The sequence below is a fragment of the Dasypus novemcinctus genome, chromosome 28 (assembly GCF_030445035.2).
Source record: "Dasypus novemcinctus isolate mDasNov1 chromosome 28, mDasNov1.1.hap2, whole genome shotgun sequence".
In the NCBI taxonomy this organism is placed as follows: Eukaryota; Metazoa; Chordata; class Mammalia; order Cingulata; family Dasypodidae; genus Dasypus; species Dasypus novemcinctus.
Window position 1 is genome coordinate 42038133 of NC_080700.1, and position 22491 is coordinate 42060623.

Consider the following 22491-nt stretch of genomic DNA (forward strand, 5'->3'; position numbering starts at 1 on the left):
GTGAAAGAGCTCAGGATCAGCCCCTGAAGTCAGCACGAGACCTGAAGAGCAGCCCTCATCCCGGGGTGGCTCTCTGAAGCCCGCAGTTTCAAAGCCCCTTTCGTCACGCCTGGTCCTAGAGGCAGGTAGGACCGGGAGAAGGAGCAGCTGCCTCAGTTTCCCCAGCCCGCCTCGGTGGTGCTGACCGCTGTGCGTGAAGAGCTTCTGGCCCAGCGGCAGTGAGTGGGCAAGCTTAAGGGCAGGGGCAGCCAGTGGGCGACGTTCCAGAAACGTCCTCCTTGGGAGGAGGTGGCGGGGACGCAGCGCCCAGCATGCTCCTCCCTCTCTGCCAGGACAACCGGCCACGCCACTCGGCAGGCCTCACTCGCGCACCTACTGTGTGCTGGGCGTGTGCCGGCCGTGGGAACGTGCGTCGTCGAGGTCCCAGCCCCCGGGAGGGTCTGCAGAGGCGCTCACATTGCGGTGATAGCTGCAAGCACCATACTTCCCCGCAGCCCGCCACCAACACGAGGCCGGGGCGACGCCCTCCAGCCCCCGCTCAGGCGCTGGCACCCAGCAGGAAAGACCTACTGGCCTGTTAAGTGCGGGAACTACGGACGAGCGCTGGGCAAGTGTGTCCAGAGGAGACCCCTGCACTGGGTCTTCAAGGTTAGCCCTGGCCACGCGGATGGTAGGAAAGGGGGTCCCGGGCTGCGAGCATGCCTGGGGGCAGGGGGCAGCATTGCCTGTCCGGGCTTGAACCCCGGCTCGAGGAGAGAAGGAGCAGCTTCACGGAGCCCCTAGCGCCTCACGCAAGCCGCAGGTGTCTTCCTGAGACTTGGTTTAGGAAGCTGGTTCCAAGGCCGGCAGCAGGATAGACGGGAGTGGGGCAGCAAGGCTGTGGCCAGGGGGCTCACGTGCCCCCCACGTGGCTCTGGCGCAAGCCTGCCCCAGCCTGCCCCACGCCGGAGCGGGGCCATGCTAAGCTGCAGGCAAACATCTGGTACTTGGCCGGTAGTGTAAGTACTTACGTTGGTTCCGTTTATTTGGGTTTTGGTCCTGTGGTCCTCCGGTCGCCTAATGGCGTAGCTGAGCCTCGGATCCAGGTCCTCTGATTCCTTGATTTCTTTTCAATAAAGAAGTCTCCAAATATTGAGTCATTTTTGGTTGTTGTTTTTTTTAAATTCTGAGCTTCAGTTTACCACCTCTGCTGGATTCTAGCCTTCAGCTCACTTTGGATCAAAGGTTTACTCTTGCAAAAATGTGCTTTGGAACTGCAGGATCAATAGGACTGGACATTGGGGTGCTGGGAAATCCTCGCCTTTTCAAGTCTGTGTCTCAGAACTAGGCTTTTTTAGTAGTCGCTCTAACTGTTAAGGTTGTCATTCCTGCCTTTTTAAGATTTGCCATCTTAATTTTAAAACTTCTCGGATTAACCCAACTTTTATCAATTGGATTGTTTGTCTTTAAATCTGTATCTGACCTTCTCATTTTTCTACCCATGTTTGCAAGAGCTAAGTAGACACAGTAAATTTCACAGCTGACATATATTAGGCTCGCCAGGCACAAAATGTTATTAATTCAGGCCTAAGTGGCACCCAGTTGGCAGCCGTAGGGGTCTGACCTTCTCTTTGACGTGTTCAAAGCCAGGTAGCTATTTTTACCCTCATGCCACAGAGGCCTAGGGCCCTGGGTCCCCTTTGTTCTCTCCGTATCGTGGAGTCAGTCAAGCCTTCCCAGGACAAGCTTTGGGAGCTCGGTCCCTCTGCGGATGCCAGCTGAATCCAGCGCCACGTGGGAGCGCACGCACCATGGGTGCCAGGCAACAGCGCGTCCCCCGGCGGCCCTGGCTTGGCCCCGTGGCTGTTCCTTACTTGAAGTGGAAGGCTCGGTCCTCGGCCAAGGCGGGAAGGAGGGTCTCCCCATTCTAGGGATTTCCCAGCCCCCGATGCCGCCCGCTCACCCTCGCTCAGGGGTTCTACGGGCCCCGCCCCTCTCCTCTTGCAGATTCCTTGTGCAGTTTTAATTTTCTCTGCATAAATGCCTGGCAGCAGCTCAGGCTTTTTGCCTGACCATGGAGACTGGTATTCTAACGGTGTCACGGCCGCAGGCTAAAGGTTGGGTGGCAGGTCTAGGCTGCCCCTTAAAGAGGCAGGGGTGGGCAGAGGCACGCCTGGCCGGCCCTGGAGTCAGGCCCGTGTGAACTCTGGATCTTCTATGAGGGTCAGCAGCCCTGATGGGGGCAGACGGCGCAGCGCGCCAGGCACCGCCGTGTTCTCCGCGGGAGCACGCTGGGGTGGCGAGGTGTGGTGTGTGACGGGCTCCCTGGTCTGGATGGAGCTGTGTTCTCCGAGTTTAGCTCTTTGTCGGATGGGTGGGGGCTCCGGGGCGCGTGACAAAGGCAACGTGAGACAAGAGGAGTGAGCGGCACATGGGCTGGGAGCGTGGTTGGTTGCCCAGAGCAGTCGCTTCCAAGCTTTCAGGCACATGAGTCGCAGAGGCGCCGTGGGAGACGCAGAGCCTGGCTCGTCACCCTGGACCGGGCCCTCTCACGAGCGCCCGGGTGAGGCTGGTGCCGCGGCCCCGGCTGAGGGCGTCAAGGCCCCTGGGTCCCACGCGGCTGTGGGTTCGAATCCGTGGGAGCTTTCAGAAATCCTGGGGCCACCCAGGTCCCACACCGGTAAAGCCGGATCTGGGGCCAAGCCGAGCGCCGCTCCCCCGAGGGACGCGCCTTGCGGTGGGGAGACCCCTGGGGATGATGGGATTCGCCCCTGCCATGTTGGAAATTCACCAGACATACGTGACCACTGTCACTAGCCAGTGGTGTCTGCGGTCAAAAGGAGGCGCTGCCTTCGGTTTGTCAGGTGTACTTTGAGGGGCCCCGGGGGCCCTCCCCCGGGTGCAGGGTCTGCTGCTGTGTTTACCGACCATGGCCCCCGCGACGCCCCGGGCCCGCCTTGCTCTTCCCACCTGCGGCCTCGGGTCCCGAGTGGGCGGAGCTCTGCCTCCCACCCTTTCTGGCCGGCGGAAAGGGCTGGCAGGAGGACGCGAGTCTGGGCCAGAGAGCAGGCTGGCGTCCTGTCCCCTGGAGGTCAGGGTCCCCACCCCTGCAGCACAGCAGCGTCCCCGGGGCGGGCAGGGGGCTCCAGAGCTGCGCACCTGCTTCCCGTGTACGAGGTCCCGGGTTCGACCCCCTGAAAACTCAACAAAACAGAAAAAGAATCCCCTGGGAGGTGGCGATGTAGTTGGCCTGGGGCGCGGTCCACGCAGGAGGGTGTTTTGACGATGCTCTTGCATACTTTGTGACAAATGTTTCACAGCAATGCCAAGAGTTGGCGGAGGGGTGGTTATGAGACCCCTGGGTGACGTTATGCAGGTTTATTTTGTAAGTGTGCAATCTTTACTATACATTTATTGGCGATGTGTGTTCATGTATGGATGACATACTTCACTAAAAATAAAAATTAAAAAGCCCTCCAGGTGATTTGAATGTGAAGTCAGGATGAGACCCAGGCCATGGGTAGGAGGAAAACTCTGTATATATTTGCATTCTCTTTCGCATTTTTAGAATTTGTTAAAAAGCGGTTTAAAATATGCCGGCCAAACCAAGAAATCATCGAACAATAGGAAACATGTAGAAAAGATTCTTTAAAATATACAGTTAATTATTTTCAAGTCTATTTTTTTCCTTTCCTCTTCTCCCCCCCCACCCACCTGCTCTCTGTGTCCATTCCCTGTGTGTTCTTCTCTGTCCGCTTGTAATCTCGGCGGCACCAGGAATCGGTGTCTCTCTTTGTTGTGTCCTCTTGCTGTGTCAGCTCTCTGTGTGTGCGGCACACTCCTGGGCAGGCTGTACTTTTTTCACGCTGGGCAGCTCTCCATACGGGGTGCATTCCTTGCGCGTGGGGCTCCCCTACGCGAGGGACACCCCTGCGTGGCACGGCACTACTTGTGCGCATCAGCACTGCGCGTGGGTCAGCGCCACGCAGGTCAAGGAGGCCCGGGGTTTGAACCCTGGACCTCCCATGTGGCAGGCGGACGCCCTAACCACTGGGCCAAGTCCGCTTCCCTTCAAGTCTATTTTAATTCCCCAGCCGTACCTGGCATCTGTGAGGAGGCCAGCCAGCAAAGCGGGGTGACTGTCCAGGCTGGCTTTGGCGTCTGCCCTCAAGGACCAACAGGCCCCGGCGTCAGTGTCACCCCTGATTTAATGAGGGCACACCAGCAGCCAGACAAGTACAACCCAAAACTTGAGCGGCATACGGCCGTGGGAGCCCGTGACCCCAGGGACAGAGGGGCACGCGGACAGGTCCGGGGTGGCACTGCGGAGTCCCTCCCGGTCACGGCCCCGAGCCGCGTGCTCCCTCGGCTGGCACTTGGGCCCCTGGTCACCTGTCCCCAAAGGAAGGTGAGCGTCCAGGCTGGCAGCCGCTTCCCAGCCACGGCCCCCCACGGGACAGCCAGTCACGCGCGCCCCCACCCGTCCATCTGCCTGGTGTTGGGAACCCCGGGAACGGCGCAGATGTCCCCAAGGCCACGTCGCTTCCCCGAGGTGGCCTCAGGCCACCGGGGACCCACCGAGGCTAAGGCCGGTGTCCTCTTCTCTTCTCTACAGATATCGCCAATGGCACTGGTTCCGGGGGGTACCGCCCACCCCCCAGGACCAAAGAAGTCATCATCAATGGCCAGACCGTGAAACTTAAATACTGTTTCACCTGCAAGATTTTCCGGCCCCCGCGTGCCTCTCACTGCAGCCTTTGTGATAACTGCGTAGGTGAGTAGGACCTGCCACCTCTGTCCCCAAGGCTCGCGTGGCCGCGTGTCCCTGACGGGCGCCGGTGGCCTCGGAGCGGAGACCGCGCTGCAGAGAATCGGGATGTGGTTCCCTTCAGTCCCTCGACATTGGGCGACTCGGTGGTGAAAGCTCTGGGCGGTGACCCTGTGCCCTGAGTCTCCAGCGAGCAGGTCCCCTTGCTTCTGCTTTCCACCCTGCATCCCGGGCCCCGGCGCAGCGAGGGTCCCCGCTCCCCTGCGCTGACGGGTCGCCAGGCCCCTGAAATAAAACCGTCTTGCCCCCGGGGCCCGCCGCCGCCACGCGCCTCGTGCCTTCCCTTCCTGCAGTCCCTGTCGCAGGGCTGCTCGGCGCGGGGGGCTGGAGGGGCTGGCAACCCGAGTTGGAGGAGCGGGGCTGAGGGCCAGAGTGCCCCAGGCCCTCGTCGCTTCCTCCAGCACGGCCTGCAAGGACAGGCGGAGCGCACGAGGGCGCAGGAGTGGGACCCCGTTCTGAGGCCGAGGCCACCCCGACCGGGATTTCCAGCGCAGAGGTGTCCGCAGCCCCTTGGAGGTCCCTGGGGCGCACGTGCTGTGGCTGCAGCCCGAGCGAAGCTGCCCACCCCGCACAGCGTCCTCCAGCGCCCGGGAGGTGGCCGGCAAGGGGGCGGCAGGAGGCCCTCAGGGTGCCCTGGTGGGCGGTAGCCCTCTGCAGGGGCGGGGGCCAGAGCCACACCTGGGGTCCAGCCAGCCTCTGCCTGAGGACATGGGGCGGCCTCTGTTGGCTTCCCGAGTGCCATCCTGAGACGATGGCCGAGCGGCCGCCCCTGCCCGTCCCCAGGACGCCCGGAGGACCAGGCACCGTCGGGGAGCACCCGTGGAGTCCCCGGGCATTTGGGGTTGTCGTTTTGATGTTGGGCCTGTGCTGTAAGGCAATAGTGTGTACTCTTTTATTTTATTTTTTATTTTATATATGTATTATTATTTTTTAATGTTACATTCAAAAAATATAAGAGGTTCCCATATACTCCCACCGCCCTCACCCCATTCCTCCCCCAGCAACAACCTCTTGCATCATCGTGGCACATTCACTGCATTTGGTGAATGCATTCTGGAGCGCTGCTGCCCCGCATGGATGATGGATTACGTTCTAGTTTACACTCAACCTACACTTTTTCCCGTAAACCCTCCTGTCACTTGCGTGAGTTTTGCCCATCGGCAGTCTGGCGGGTAAGGAGTTAGTGTTGTCTGCGAGCCGGAAGAGTTTAGTGCGCGTTTCCTTCATTATCACTCATCAAATGTCCGTTTCTACCCATTTCCAGCTCCCATCTCTTTCCCCTTGTTCATCCGGAGATGAGCTCATCGAGCTCGAGCCTCTCTTTCCTATCTTAGTCCAGATAGGATACAACTTTCCTTCCGTCGTATAGTGACTGTTTTTTCAAAAAGGCCTTTGAATTACTGTTGAACACTTTTTAGAAGTGTATAGAATTATTTTCAGTTTTCCCTCCATTGCCCAGAGTTCTTTTTTTAATTAATACATGTTTTTAAAGGTAATAGATCACATAGAACGTTACATTAAAAAAACATGAGGTTCCCATGTAACCCGCTTCTTACCCCCCACCCCCATCAATTTTGTAAATTGTATTTTTTTGGAAATACATATATCACAGAAAAGGTTACATTAAAAAATATAAGAGGTTCCTGTATGCCCCCCATCCCCCACCCCACTCCTCCCACACCAACAACCTCCCCCATCATCATGGCACACTCATCGCGCTCGGTGAACACATGTTGGGGCACTGCTGCACCACGTGGATAACAGTTTACCCTGTAGATCACACTCTTCCCCAGCACATTCAGTGGGTTATGGCAGGAAATATAATGTCCAGCATCTGACCCTGCAATATCATTAAGGCAACTCAAAATCCCCAAAATGCCCCCACATCACATCTCTTCTTCCCTCTCCCTGCCCTCAGCAACTACTGTGGCCACTTTCTCCATGGCAATAATACAATTTCTTCTATTACTAATTTTATAGCTAGTAATGAAAGTTTTATAGTAGAATATCAGTAAGTCCACTCTAGTCCATGTTTTATTCCTCCATCCTGTGGATCCTGGGTTGGTGATGTCCACTCCACCTCTATATTGAGAGGGGGCTTAGATTCCACATGGTTGATGGATGCAATTCTCCTGCTTTTTTTAAAAAGCCCTTTGAATTACTGTCGAACACTTTTTGGAAGTATATAGGGTTATTTTCGTCTTTCCATCCATTGCCTAGAGTTCTTGAAGAACTCTGATGAATTAGATAGTAAATCCCCTTACCAAAATCACACCTGCCTTCCTCAGCGGCCAGTGTACTTCTCCCGTAACAGAGCGACCTAAGACTGCGCGTCCTTCTCTAGGGAATCCACCTGCCGTGACATAAGAGCTCCGGCCCTGATGTCCAAGTGCCTTTGGGACTTGGTAATTCTGAGTCCCAGTGGCAATCCGGCATTCCCCGGGCAGGCATGGTGGCCCTGAGGGGGGAGACCCAGAACAGCAGAGGGGGTGGGGAAGGCGGTGGGTTGAGGACACTGGAGACCACGGCTCGCTCCAGGACTTGCCCCGGAGCATCGTTCAGGGCCCGGGTTGGGGGCTTGCCCAGCCTGCTCGGGCCTGGCCCTGGGGAGCACAGGGGAGGCGGGTGGCACGTGGGTGCTTTCAAATAGCGCGACGCACGCGCCCCTCCAGGGGCGGCCCAGCCATTCACACCCCTACCCCTCTGGCTGTCCAGTGGATCGCACTCCATTTGGGGCTCTGGCATGACCGGTCAGCAGGCCAGCAGATTTGGGAAAACAGAGAGGAGAGCAGATGTCTCCAGCTGAGAGGTGTAATTGCAGAGTCTGGCTATTTTATTTGTAGATACAAAGTTTTTGAAAGAATTCTGCCTTTGCAGCGAGGGGACTGTGTAATGGCACACAGGAAGGTCAGCGTGGGGGGCTGCCGGTCCTCGTGAGGAACGGGTTTGGGCTGGTGCTTCCGTGGCATAAGAGCTGCGTGTGACTTGGCGTCTGGAGAGGAGAGGGCAAGATGCAGTTTTCCAGGAAGTTCAGGAAAGTATTTTTATTAAAGCACGTTTGAAATGAGAGCAAAGTCCTAGGGGCTCTGTGTTTTTCATTTTGCAAAAACTTTTCTTGGGGTTGCAGACTCTGCTGTACATACGGGAGGGTTGGAGGAGACTTGTGGCCAGCACCTGGCTGTAGGGACACTCAGCGGGGGCGGAGTCCTGCTGTGGAATCGTGTTGGGAGTCTGGCCAGTTAGCTGACCCCCACCCAGCTGCTTCCACATCTGATAATGGGGTGCTCCTGGCACCCACCCTGAAGGGTTACGTGAGGTGGTGACCGCCAAGCGGCCACACGGCTCGGCGCACGCTGAGCGGGCAGTGTGTGCTTCCCACCAAGTTTAATGTCATCAGTAACAGGAGAGGCTACAGCTGTCCGCCCCAAATCAAGCATCGCACAAGCTTCAGCTTCATAAAGTAGCGGGTGTCACCTTGTCTTCCAGGAGGACGGACGCCCTGCCACTCTATTTCTCGCTCCCTTTGTCTGCTTCTGTCTGCCTGTCTGTCTCTCTACTGCTCCCTCTCGTCATCAAACCGCTCCCGCACATTTGGGACGGAGTGTTCTAGGTGGCCTTTTCATCCAGGCAGTGTTTGAAGTGACAAATATTTTTAAACCACAAGCATCTGGGGCCACGATGCCACCTTCTCTCTCTCAGGTCCTAGGACCGTTCAGGTCACTAACGTGGTAGTAACGAAAGGAGAGGAAAAGCGAAAGGGGAGCTTGAGGGCCCCGTGTTCTAAAGACCCAGGGACGTGCCTGCCCGTTTCCCCTGGCTGGGGCGGGAAAGCCTTCTTCAGTGGGAGAGCCTTCTTCAGGACACCTGACCCAGTGCCAGGATAGCCAGCAGCGCTCACTGGGATTCAGTATTATTTTTTTTCTTTATTTATTTTTTTAATATTACACTAAAAAAATATGAGGTTCCCATATACTCCCCCCTCACCCCATAACAACAGCCTCCTCCATCGTCATGAGACATTCATTGCACTTGGTGAATACATCTCTGAGCACCGCTGCACCTCATGGTCAATGGTCCACACCACAGCCCACACTCTCCCACAGTCCACCCGGTGGGCCGTGGGAGGACCTACAATGTCTGGTAACTGTCCCTGCAGCACCACCCTAGAACCTAAACCCATAATAAAAAGGAACCCACTTGTAAGTAATGTAGCACACACGGTGGGCAAACCAGTAAGTACGTTTGCTCCACACCGAGATGAGCACCTGCTCCGCAAGAGTCCATCCAATGGTGGCCAGCCCGGAGGCAGCGCCACGTAGAGGCTGAGGGTGGGCTCTGGAGGCTGCAGCCACCTGCCTCCAGGCTGGGTCAGGCGCGAGCCTCACTGCCCCTACAGCGCCACACGTGCAGTTGTCAAGAGCTGGGCTGAGCTGCCAAAGTGGCCAGTTAAGACAATCAAGCCAAAGTGAAAATAACAGCCATGACTTTCATCACTTACTGCAGTGGAATAAGCGAGAGGCTAACCCAAAGAGAAGCACTGGCCTTCCCTGTTCCATGATTTCCCGTGGAACGCGGCCCCCGGGCAAGGGTCAGAGGGGCGAGCACAGAGGGAGGGCCGTCCCACTCCCCCCGGAGCCCGCAGCAGGTGCTCCCGCAGTTTATGGACCCAGTGGCTCATTGGCATGTGGGGGCCCCCAGTGGAAAAGTGCTGGGTACTGAGCCAGAGCGGGGAGGGTGACTTCCAGGCTCCCACCTGCCCCGGATCAGAGGCCTCGAATCAGAGGCCTCGAGGGAGGGCCAGGTGACCACTGCGGATCCGTGTGAGCGTGTGCTGGCCGGGGGCCCGAGTCCCTGGCTGCAGGGCATGGGGGGCAGCTGCCCCTGGGCCAGGGCTGCCGGGTAGCGCCTCTGCAGTGTCCCGTGGTCAGGCTTAAAGGGTCACACGTCAGAGTGGAACTGGACTTCTCACACGAGGACAGGGAGGTGACCTGTAAAGCGCACGCGGCCACCCGGTCCCTGTCGCCTGACCACCGCTCCCTCTCTGGCCTGGCAGGGCTGGAGTTCCAGCTCCCCATTCCCACCCCATTTTCCTCTGTCCCCTCTTCATTTCCGATGTGGGTGCCACAGAGAACGGCCGCCGCCCTCCGCAGGGATTCCGTGTCCAGGTACCTCGGTGCCCTCTTTTTAGAAACCTTCCCTCTTCCTTCGCGTTCCCGGCAGCCTCCCTGCTGCGCCTCTCTCCTCGTCCTTCGCCACATTTTGTGACCCACTCTCCCATCCGTCGCAGGGTCTCCCTCCCATTAGCAGTGGTCCCATACCTTCCCTGGTGGCGTGGGTCTCCGAGCCCACCTGCAGCGTCCTGTCCGTGTGGACGCCGCTCCTTGGGCAGCGGCTGCTCGCCGACACCCACTCGTTGCTCCTGGGCCGTGCACGATGTGAAGAGCCAGTTCTGAGATTTGCCACGAGGGCTGCCCTCCGCTGCGGGGCAGTTTCTTTCCCACCTTTTGGGAATGGCGGAAGGGCCGTGGATCTCCCCTGGGCGAGGGGGCTCGAACGTTATCCTCCCAGGAACCCGAGCAAGTGGGACTCCCTCGCTGGCCTCCAGTGTCCTTGCTCCGCCCAGCGTTCAGTGAGCCCGGGGCCTCAGGCTTGTGCTCCAAGCTCAATGCACAAAAGAGAAGGCATCTCAGGGGCATCGAGCGCAGGCCAAGGAGAACTCAAGGGCAGAAGCACGGCACTCATCCTGGTTCACAGTTTTATGTGACAAAGGGGACAATGAGCATCTGTTGTCAACATTTAAGCACAGAATAGCAGTGCATGAAAACGTGTGTGTCAGTCTCCTGTGACAAACGTCACCGACTGGCTGGCCTAAGCAACAGGAGTTTATTATCTCGCGGCCTCAGGCGCTAGATGTCCAAGGTCAATGTCAAGGTCGAGGTCCTGACAGGTGTGCATTCTCCAGGGGGCCTCTGGCCGCCAAGCCTCGGGTCCCTGTGAGCGAGCATCTGGGCCTGCTGTCCTGCTTGCCTGAGTGCCAGTGGCGGGGACGGCTCCCCGTGCCCAGCTTCCTGTGCCCCCTAAGACTGGGGGCACATGGCTCGAGGCTCGCCCTGACTCCATCTGGCCTCGTCTGAGCGGGACCTTCAGAGGTCCCTTCACAAATGACCGCACGCCTGCCCTGACAACATCTTCAAAGTGCTCTTCGCAGACGGCTCCCCCCACAGAACAGGGCTTAGGACTTGAACCTGCCCTTTGGGGGGGCCTGATTCAGTCCCCAGCAACGTCGAAGTGAAAATGGTTAGAAAATGCAGGGGCATTTGGCATAAGCACCACGCTAGCGAGAAGCGGTAGCACCCTTCTGTTTTTGACAGCTCAAGTAAGCAAAATAGAAGGAAACGGGGGTATCAATATATAAAATGAATAAATATGTATTGAATTTTTCCCCTATAGTGTATACTTACCTTTTGCAGCTGCTCATGGGACATTTACAAAATTGAGCATACGGGCCACGAGAAAGGTCCTTATTTCCCCAAAGCAGACTTTGCACAGACCATGTCAGCTGATAACCTGACAACAAAACTAGTAATCAATCACAAAGGCATAAACAGACATAATCAGTTGTGATTTTTTGAAAAAAAAAAGCTTTTTGTCATACTTCCCGGGTGACAACTTTAAAACTGCAGATATGAACTATTTAGAGCATGACCTGACACAATGCCAAAGAAAACGGTGTGCCGGTCAGAATTCTAAGCAAACCCGTTAAGCTCAGCAGACAGGGAATTAATTGGAGGGCTCTCGGGTAGCTCAGAGAATTGATGGAAGGCTGGAGAACCAGGCTTGGGGACTGGGGCGATGCACACGGGAATTAGGTCACAGAAAGTGCAGCTGCCTTGAGAGAGTTTTGCTTCAGCCCTGAGCTCCAATTCTGCAGCTGCCGCTGGTGCACAGCTGCCTCCAAGGACAACAAGCTCCAGATCGAGAGGACTGCCGGGAGCATACAGGCCTGTGTCCTGCAAACACGAGCAGGCAGAGGGTGGGGGACGGGGAGCGGCCCCCCATTCAGCTGCAGCGGGGAGCGGGGAGAGCTCTACACCCCATCTAGTTTGGAAACTCTTCCCAAACCTCAAGTTGACTTGCATGATGGGTGGCCAATGAAATAAAAAAATATCTTTTAAAGTCTAGTACAGAAAACAAAACTGAACTTCAAAGCAGATAAACAAACAAGGCATCCATCTCGAGAAGATAGTAAAAGGAGAGCAAAATAAATGTAAGGAAAACAGGAAGAAAGAATTAATGACCTGGGGTAAAAAAGAACAAGCACGATACCAGATCTAACATTTAGGAAAATAGCAAAAAGATAAAGCTGCGGTGAGATGAAAGAAAGAAAGCAACAAGAGAGTGGAAGTAGACTCCAATGATCGAGAAACATAGGTGGGATATTTTCATTTTGGGGAAATAACCCTAGGACTTTGTATGTTGCATAATTCTATACCAATTAATAGGAAAATCTCAACAAAACATGATTTTATGGCCAAAGAATGAGTGGAAAATTTAAGCAGACTATTAACCAAAAAGGAAGGTGCTGGATTCCAGACAGTTTCACTTCCTGTGCTCCCAGAGCTTAGAGAAAGTTGGAAAACTTTTCAGTTTCACCCAGGTAACATAACCCTAACAACAAAACCTGACAAAAATAACATGCAAAAATATTCTCATTTATAGATATTGTAAAATGCCAACGTAAAGATACACCCAATGTCGTCTATCCGTCCCGTAAAAGAATTTCTCACTGTGATCTAAAAGGGCCTGCTCCAGGAATGCAGTTATTTTTAGCATTAGTAGACCTGTCAATGAATCGGGGTCAAAGGAGAAAGTGTTTGTCAGGTTCAGTTAGAAGAACAAGCAAGTGGTAATAAGCAGTAACGTTTTGGAGAGAAGGAACAACGTGGGGAAAGATGCACTGCCAGGTGTATTAGTAATTACGAAGCCCAAAGAGCGTTACTCGGCACAGATACGGGGTGGAAAGAAGGTGGTGCAAGGGCCCGGAGGTGCACGTGTGCATAGATTTATATTTAAAAATGTGGCTGAGGGACTTTTCACGGTCCAGATCTCCCGATCGTGGAAACGCCCAAACCTTGGGAAGGGAACCCCTCGCTCTGGCGGGGAAAGCCAGCAAACGGTGCGGCTGAGTGCGGTGAGACGAGCGCACCCGGAACCTGGAGCCCCCAGCACGCTTGGGCCACGCCGAGGCTGGAGGCAAAGACGGGGCACAGAAGAGCTCATAGAGGACCTTGCACGCGACGGCGGGGATGGCGGCTGGGGGAGGCTTCCCAGGAGAGCGAGGGATCTTAAAGGACCCAGGAGGCCCTTCTCCTGAGACGGGGATCTACACTTTTCTTACTAGCCTGTGGGGCCCTCGGAGCTTTGGGCAGTGGCTCACGGACCGTGTCCGCCTGCCACTGCAGCTTCCGGCCACGCCGTCACAGCCCACCAGCTTTCCTTACAGTCTGGAGTGTGTCCTTTCATTTTGTTTGAAGCAACAGGGCCCATAACTAAACCTAAAAATGTGTTACACAGGGAAGCAGAGGTGGCTCAAGTGATTGGACTCCTGCCTACCACACAGGAGGTCCCTGGTTCAGTTCCCGGTGCCTCCTGGGGAAGACAGCAAGCTGGCAAGATGATGCAACAAGAAACACACAAAAAAGGAAAGCATAATGAGAGACACAGGGAATGGAGATGCAGGGAATGGAGGTGGCTCAAGTGATTAGGTGCCTCTCTCCAACATCAGAGGTCCCGGTTCAATTCCCAGTGCCTCTTAAAGAAACATGGGGGACGGAACATCTACAGCAAAGCGCCGAGGGCCTAGTGAGACCTGAGAAACGGCAGAGCTCCGGGGTGGCTTCCCGGGGCCGGACCGTGGCACCCTCCGTGAGACTGTGCAGAGCCCGGACCTGCCGTGGCGCCTCATCCACAGCTGCTCGGGCGCTGCCATTTGCACGTACAGGGTCTACTCATCGGTTTAAGAACCTCCGAGCCAGCGTCGCTCGCCTCTGGCGGTGTGTTCCGGACCTCACGGCCTTGACTCCAGGTTTCCTTCTGAACAGTTCAGAGCCTTTTCAGAAAGAGGCAAGAGGGAAGCGGACTTGGCCCAGTGGTTAGGGCGTCCGTCTACCACATGGGAGGTTCAAACCCTGGGCCTTCTTGACCCGTGTGGAGCTGGCCCATGCTCAGTGTTGATGCATGCAAGGAGTGCCCTGCCATGCAGGGGTGTCCCCCATGTAGGGGAGCCCCATGTGCAAGGAGTGCGCCCCGTAAGGAGAGCCGTCCAGCATGAAAGAAAGTGCAGCCTGCCCAGGAATGGTGCCACACACATGGAGAGCTGATGCAGGAAGATGACACAAAGAGAGACAGATTCCCGGTGCCACTGACAAGAATACAAGCAGACACAGAAGAACATACAACGAATGGACACAGAGAACAAAGACAACTGGGGGGGGGGGGGGAGCAGGGAAGGGGAGAGATAGAAATGAAAAATAAATAAATCTTTAAAAAAAAGAAAAAGAGACAGGAGTTTTAATTAAGTCCCTCATTGACAGTGATTAGGTGTTATTAGCTCAAATGACAGGTGACAGAATTCCAAGGAACTTTCTGACGCACGTGAGCGTAAAATGTGTCATTCCTTCCAGGAGGCCTTCTACGTCCTCTGACATCAGATTAAACCATCCCTGTGATGACACCGTTTTTCTGTCTCTCTGGCCAGTCCCCGCTTCCCGTCTCTTCAGGGCTGGTGCCTCCTCTGGGACCCGCTACCCCCAGCTCTTCTCTGGCTGCCCCCTCCACCCTCCGTGGTGTCCTCATGCCACTAGCTGGGACCGCCCTTTTGTTCCCTCCAGATAGGTTGCGGTCCCTTCACTGACAACCCCTTTCTCAAACTGCTTCCCTTATTAAGGCCTCTTGAGTTTCCTCCAAGAATTCAAGGTCGGGGAGTGTTGAGAGGAATTTTGGAGACAATAATAAAAAATAAATTCCAGAAAGCCTTTCATCTTCCAAAATAATGTACCTCCTAGCATGTTTTTCATAGGTGTGAGTACACGCAAATAGATTTAAGTCTCTTAAAATAGCATGCCGGTGGCCGGGGAGCCTGCCTCTTAGCCAGCTTCCCCGAGATCCTCAGGCACGGTCAGGTTGGAAGGCCCCAGGAGCAGACTTTCTCTGCCCTCTCTGGGTTGCACACTGAGGTCAGAGCACCTGGATGTGTTGGGAGCGGCTTCCTCCTCAGCGGCCAGCAGTGAGGTGTCCGGCAGGCCACCATGTCACGAAGCAGATGCTTGACAACCTCATGCCAATCAAGAGCCACCAGCTGCCGGGCCTCCTGGGAGCTGCGCGGTCTAAATCCCATTACCCTGGGAAGCGGACTTGGCCCAGTGGTTAGGGCGTCCATCTACCACATCGGAGGTCTGCAGTTCAAACCCCGGGCCTCCTTGACCTGTGTGGAGCTGGCCCATGTGCAGTGCTGATGCGCGCAAGGAGTGCCCTGCCACGCAGGGGTGTCCCCGTGTAGGGGAGCCCCACACGCAAGGAGTGCGCCCCATAAGGAGAGCCACCCAGCACGAAAGAAAGTGCAGCCTGCCCAGGAATGGCGCTGCACACACAGAGAGCTGACACAACAAGGTGACGCAACAAAAAGAAACACAGATTCCCATGCCGCTGACAACAACAGAAGTGGACAAAGAAGATGCAGCAAATAGACACAGAGAACAGACAACCGGGGGGGGGGGGGGGAAGGGGAGAGAAATAAATAAATAAATAAATAAGTAAATCTTAAAAAAAAAAATCCCGTTACCCTTCTATTTTCACCCCAACGCTCTTCGACAGCATTGTTTTCCCAGGTGAGGGGTGAGGACCCCCCGGGATCAGCGTCCGTCTCTCCTTCCCCCCACCTCAGGGCCGTCATCCCTCCCGGGGTCCCGCTGGACGTTGCACGGCTTTCCAGGGGACACAGGCCACCGCCGCATGGCAGCGCCAGGGCGCAGGGCTGGCAGGCACAAGGCAAGCGTGCCGAAGAGCAAGCAGTTAATCCAGAAGCGTTTGTTCCCCTCTATGACGTGCAGGGAGAGGGCGAGGACACAAGGCCCCACGCCAGCCTGCGGCGTCTTGGGCTTAGTCACGGGAAGTCAGCCGATACGGTGAAGAGCTGACAAGGTCCACGGGAGCCAGTCCAATCAGAGTGGGCATTTTAGACCCGTTCCCGTAAAGGGGAGAAACGAGAGAGAGGCTAAAAAGGCCTTCAAGGGGCCCTCAGCTCCCCGATTAAGGAAATCGGGCCCGACTCTGTGAGTGTGTGTGAAGCTTGGACAATAAGCAGATGCTGCCCCTGCCGCAATTAGCAGACACCGCAAGCCAGCAGACGCCGCAACCCGCAGGGAGCGGATGTGACTCAGGCCGTCGGGCACTTGCCTCTCATGTAGAAGGTCCTGGGTTCAGTTCCCGGTGCCTCCTGGAGAAAATGAGCAAACAGTGAGCAGACAGACAAGAGAACCATCTGGGGGAGCAGGGATAAGTAAAGGAAAATAAATCAATAAATCTTAAAAAAAACAAACTTTGCCTTAAGAAGAGATGTGATACCTGAGGATAAAGCGAATGGATGATGTGTGTGTGTTAGCAGTTGTCCAATCATGCTGTGTAACAAACATCTCCAAACAACCTCCGTGGCTTTTAACAGACATTTCTTTTTCCCGCTCGTATGCCAAGGGCAGTTCTGGGGACATGGCCGGGCTTGGGTTCGGGTCCCGCTCTTTCCACGTTTTATCCTGGGACCAGGCTGGAGGGGGAGCAGCCAGCCGAGGCATGGTCTCCTCGTGGTGGGTCTCAGTTGGGGGCTGGACGACGCACTGTCCCTTAAGTCCCCTGCTGGTGGACACCTGTAGCGGTCCACTGGCTAAACAGTGCACACGGCCTGGCCAGACGTCAGTGGGGCTGGGAAGATGCTCGGCAGACAGTTGCTGAAAATAATTCAGCACACCTAGGAAGGGAGATTTGAAGACTGAAGATCCGTTGCTTTCCAGAAGCAGTCTGCAGCCGACCCATCTTTCTTACCTATGCAGGGCCTTGCCTGCGCGCGATAAGCTTTTGAGTTGCCTGAGATTGAAATTGGTTTCCAACTTGGGAGTTAGGAAAGCGAAGAATGAAAATACCTTGCCAGCCCTGAAATTCCTTTCTCCAAGATAGCTGAGGCTGCTATCAGCTGATCCAGCTGCTCTCTGCTGGGTGTTAGGCAAGGCGTGTTTCACAAAATCCCACCCACCTGTTGTAGGAGCTGGGCAGAACTGAGCTGCAGAGGCTGCAAACTTCATAGTGAATAATAACCTGTGTGCTTGGGTTTTGAAAGCTTAATCTAAGTTTGCACATTTTAACAAAAGAGCCGTGAATATAATTGGGTTTGTTGGTACAGGGTGAGTTTTATTAAAAAAAGAAAAGGTTGAAAAGTATTTTAAATAAAGGACTAATCGAAATGGAAAAATTATGTTTGGGGGGAAAAGGAAGCAGAGTTGTCCATTTAAAGATCTAGCGGTGTACCTGTGCAAATGTAATGATCTTTTTTAATTAAAGAGGCAAAATGAATAAATAGTAGCAATTCATACTAAAACAATTCTTTCGGGTTAGGATCCCCTCGTACATTGATGGGTAGCTTCTCACTTCTGGAAGTAGTTCTAGTAACACATTTGCTTCTCACAATGGACCTGAGCAGTAGTCAAAGCAGAAAGTATCACGTCCATTTGATGGATGAGAAAACTGAGGTTCAGAGAAAATAGGGACTGCCCACTATCAGACTGCAAGGCCCTGGCAGTGAGCACTGGAAGGCAGCCTCCAAAATCCCTGCAGGAAAGTTGCTAGAGCAAGGAAAACTCAGCTGGCCTGAAAGTAACCAGCGGGTGGACAGGTAAGATTTTAGCACATGAGAAAGGTGACATCTACCCGAGCGATGGTGGTCTGAAAAACAACTTCTGAACCTGAATCCGTTCCTGCGAGTGTGAGCCTGCTGTAAACAGAATCTTTTGAAGATGTTATTAATGGTTAAGATGTGGCCAAACGGAACAAGGGCGAGCCTTAATCCAATGTGGCTGAAGTCCTAATACTCAAAGGCTATTGGGCACGGAAGAAGCAAGAAACCGAAACTTGGAGGAGAAAGGAGACGTTCACTGCCATGTGGTGGGAATGCCAGGAAACCCCAGAGATGGATGGGCAGCCAGAGGTCCCACCCCGGGGCGAGGGTGGCCGCTAGCCTCTGAAACCGTGACCCATTAAATCCTGTGTTAGGCCAACTCAGTGCATGGTGTTTGTTTTAGCAGCCGGGAAAGTAGTAGTAACACTTGATTGTCATCCAACAGTTAGCGTCTACTCGGAGTGAGGGAGACTGCACTGGCACAGGATGGGGCAGGACGTGCAGGGAGAGCGTACACAGGTGAATCACACCTGGTTGCCAGCCTGAAAAACACAGATAAAGATTCTAGAATGAACAGCGAAGGCAAGTGTCTGCCATGAGCCGGCTGGGCCCATGCCAAGTCTTGAATTAGCTCACCTAGCTCGTTCCTCTCCTAAGATTATGCAATGTTAAAAAGACAGGGCAGACAGACCGATGGACAGATGATGGATAAGTACTTTATTATTGTTTCTTTTTTTTATTCTTTATTTTTAAAGTTTTAGATATATTAACTCATTTGCTTCTCTCAACTGTTGCTGAACAATAGTCAAGGCAGAAAGTATCACATCCATTTGATGGATGAGAAAACTGAGGTTCAGTTACATCAAAAATATTGGGGATTCCCATATACCCCACCCCCTCCCCCACTCACACTTTCCCCCATTAACATTTTTCATTAGTGTGGTACATTTGTTAGAATTGATGAACCCATTGAAACATTGCTACTAACCATGATCTAATGTTTACATTATGATTTACATTTTGTACCACACAATTTTACAGGTTTTGACAAAATGTATAATGGCCAGTATCCATCATTGCAATGTCATGCAGGACAATTCCAATGTCCCAAAAGTGCCCATATTCCATACTCCTATTCTTCCTTTCCCTCTCCTCAGAACCTCGGGTGACCACTGTCTTTATATCATTGTTACAAGTTCTTCTGTTGCTAGAATAATAATAAGTCTACTTTGGTCCATAGTTACTTTCCCCACTTATGTTAGTTCATTCCTCAATCCTGAGGATTTGGGGATAGTGATGACCTCTCTGCTTCCAATTGAGAGGGGGCTTAGATCACATGGGTCAGATGGATGGAACTGTCTTGCTTGCAGTTGCAGATACTCTTTGTTTTTTGGGATGAGTATTGTTCATCAGCATCCTTTTGTTAGTTGTCCTGGCTGAGTCCAATGAACTAGAGAGCAGGAGTTGGCTGCAGCTGCTGAGATTCAGGGCTCAACCAGCATGTGAATAGACCAAAGATTTAAGTTTCTAGGACATATATTTAATGGATATAGTGCTAATTATAGGTTCAAATAAAAGGAACAGAAGGACCATGTGTAGGAAAGTTATAATAAATGACTCTAACTCTGATACATTGGGGAGATATGTTACCATATATTCCAAGGTAAGGCCCGTCGTCAGGGTGCCAAATTCCTGGGGTTGTCTGCCTTTCCTATAGAGTCAGATGTTTCTAGAGTCCTTTGAGGCATTGTTTACTGCTACATTCTCTAAAAGAGTGGCAAGAATCCCTAGAGTACATGGGCAGTACCTAGTGAAAGAGGAGAGACCAATACTCTAGGCCCTTGATATCGATGCTTGTACTTATGAACTCATTGTAAAATAGAAACTTAGCCTTGTATTATATTTGCCTACGAGGTGCTTACTGAAAGCCTCCTTGTTGCTCATATGTGGCCTCTCTCTAAGCCAAACTCATCATATAAATACATTACCTTTCCCCCAATGTGGGACATGACTCCTGGGGGTGAGCCTCCCTGGCACTGAGGGATTATTATCAAGTGCCAGTTACCAGTGTATCTGGAAAAAGACCTTGACCAAAAGGGGGAAATATTAAACACATGAGTTTTTGTGGCTGAGAGATTTCAAAGTGAGTCTGGAGTTCATTTCAGAGGTTACACAAGTACTTTAAATTGTTTTAAATTCTCTCCTGTCTGTATTTGAAGATCGTATTACCCTCTTGAAATTATGCTACCTGAAAATACTAGTTTCCAGTTTAGCCAGGGCTCTTTTGCCATCCCTTGGGTTAGAACTTCTCCTCAGGACCCTTTAGGGTCCCAGGGGAGTTGCCTGAGGTGAGCTGCAGACCAGGATCAGGAGGGACCAGACGTTTGATGGAATGCAGCAACCCAAATGTAAGGAAGCAGTGCACCCCAAATGTGGGAAAGGGTTCAGTGACTAAGCTCCCCTCCCCCATGGCTGGAAAAAGCAAGTTCTGGGCAGGAGCTCAGTTATTCCAAGAACAGACTGCTCCTGGCTGCGACCACCTGCAGAGGGGCAGCTCAGCCACGGCTCTCGTCTCCAAGGGCATGGCCACAGGAGCCAGGCACCTTGTTTCTAGGGTGCATTTGGAGAAAAGCTTCCCAACCTCGGCCCCAGGAAGGGAAACCACGCAGTCCACAAACTTGACTCCTTATTTTCACTAATCCCTAAATGAAGTTTAATGTTTCCTGCAATTATCAGTATAGGCAACAAACACACGAGTAGAGTCTGTCACCAAAAGAAACTCGAGAGATTTTCCTATGACGTTCCAATTATTTCAGATACCCAGAATAACATGTACACTTACCTCTGTGTGGAGATTATGGCAGTTGGAGACCTCCCTGGTTGTTTAATAAAGTAATAGATAAGGTTATATTTTACTATTGCCCAATTTTAAAATTATTTGAAAAGTAATATTCTGTTATTATCAGTTTCTTTTGTCATCGCATGTATTTTATTTTGTGTGTTTGAAAACGTCATTCTGGAAAGGGTCCAGGCATATTGTTGAGACTCTGGAGCTGGTAGAATATACAATTCCTTCAGTCAACAGGAAGCATCTCTCCCCGCCACCAGAGGACTCGTAATATCAAGTAACATGCAATGATATTTTTTTCAAGAATGCCATATTTTAAAGCTGGTGTGTGCATGTTTATGGAAACAAGCAACTGTGGGGTCGTTCTCCTTCCTTCCTCTCTTTCTTCCCTGTTCTCTCTCCAGCCACACACACCATGCTCGCACAGGGGCCTCAGCTGGCCGGAGGCTTCCCCACACAGGCCGCCCCTCACCCACTGTTCAGGGCTGCCGGATGCCCACCTTGCCGGGTGCTCTTGGATATTTGTTTTCTCAGAGCACATGTTCTCCCCTCCCACCACCAGCGAGGGCTGCACAGCTGGGCATCGTGCAGCCTTTGTCCCCACCTTTGTGGGCTCCTGAGCCAGCATAACCCGCCCTACAGCTATCTGCTGATTGACCGAGGATTCACTCCCTGCCATTGTGCTCGTCTCCATCCCTTTCCACCAGTGAGAAATACTGGTAAGGGACAGCCCTCTGTTAAAAAAATTCAAACCTTCCCTCCAAAGGTAATGCAATAGCATCTTAAATTGCACGTAAGGATTGTTTCCAAGCCCCATTTGGGGAGTATAATGGTCTGGATCACGTAACTTTCCACTGAAAGTTGGCAACAATAAGACATATGACAGAGAATATTCTTTGCTCTTATGAGTTAAATTTTAAAAGAATATCATAGTGGAGTAGGGTGCCATTTATTATATGATAAAAGTAGCCAGTTTTCTACTAAATGGTCTGAGCCTGAAAAACCTTCGTTTACTATTAGCTGATTTATGGGTTTGTTTTTCAAACCAATGGCCTGAAGGGGAAAAAACACATTTTTTCCATCTTTGATCATGCTGATGGCTCGCCGTAGGTCAGGAAGTCACCAGTGTGTACGCATGAGAGTGTTTTTTTTAAAACTATTATTAACCATGCATTTTTTGCTGTCTTTTTATATAGATAAATAGGTCATACTAAACATTACGTTAAAAAGTATAAGAGGTTCCCATATGCCCCGCTCACCCCCCAGCTGCTCCTCCCACATCAGCAGCCCCTTTCATCACGTGGAGCTGGACTCAGATGGGACCTTCCTCCACATGCCTCTTCTGTCACTTTTACTGAACCTGTGGTAGGTGCTGGGGTTGGTGTATGCCCAGGAGACTTCAATCTCTGGACTGTCCATGTGCCAGCTGGACCCTGAGCCTGAGCAGACTTGCAACTCCTGCTCTCCAGTTGGTTGTACTTACCCCGGCCAGCTAACAGGGAGGTGGAAAAGGTCAACCACCACACCAGGGAGCTGAGAGTACCTACAACTGCAAGTAGGATAATTGCTTCCATCATCCATATGGGATCTAAGCCCCCTCTCAATGTAGAGGGGGAGTGGACATCACCATCCCAGGGTCCACAGGATGGAGGAACAGAGTATGGATTAGAGTGGACTTACTGATATTCTACTATGCAACTATTGTGTTTAGTAGTGGAAGAAATTGTAGTATTGATGGGGAGAAAGTGGCCACGGTAGTTGCTGAGGGCAGGGAGAGGGAAGAAGAGATGTGATGTGGGGGCATTTTTGGGACTTGGAGTTGTCCTAAATGATGTTGCTGGACTTTATATATCCTGCCATAACCCACTGAATAGACTGGGGGAGAGTGTGAACTAC

The 22491-nt window shown here is 52.9% G+C and overlaps 1 protein-coding gene across 1 annotated transcript in view; it reads left to right on the forward strand.

The window, feature by feature from the left end:
- Nucleotides 1-22491, forward strand: part of ZDHHC14 (zinc finger DHHC-type palmitoyltransferase 14) — a 284932-nt gene that overhangs the window by 205529 nt on the left and 56912 nt on the right. Inside the window, exon 5 of the mRNA XM_058289671.1 lies at nt 4595-4753. Coding sequence (XP_058145654.1) covers nt 4595-4753 — 159 coding nt within the window. The remainder of the gene's footprint in view (nt 1-4594; nt 4754-22491) is intronic.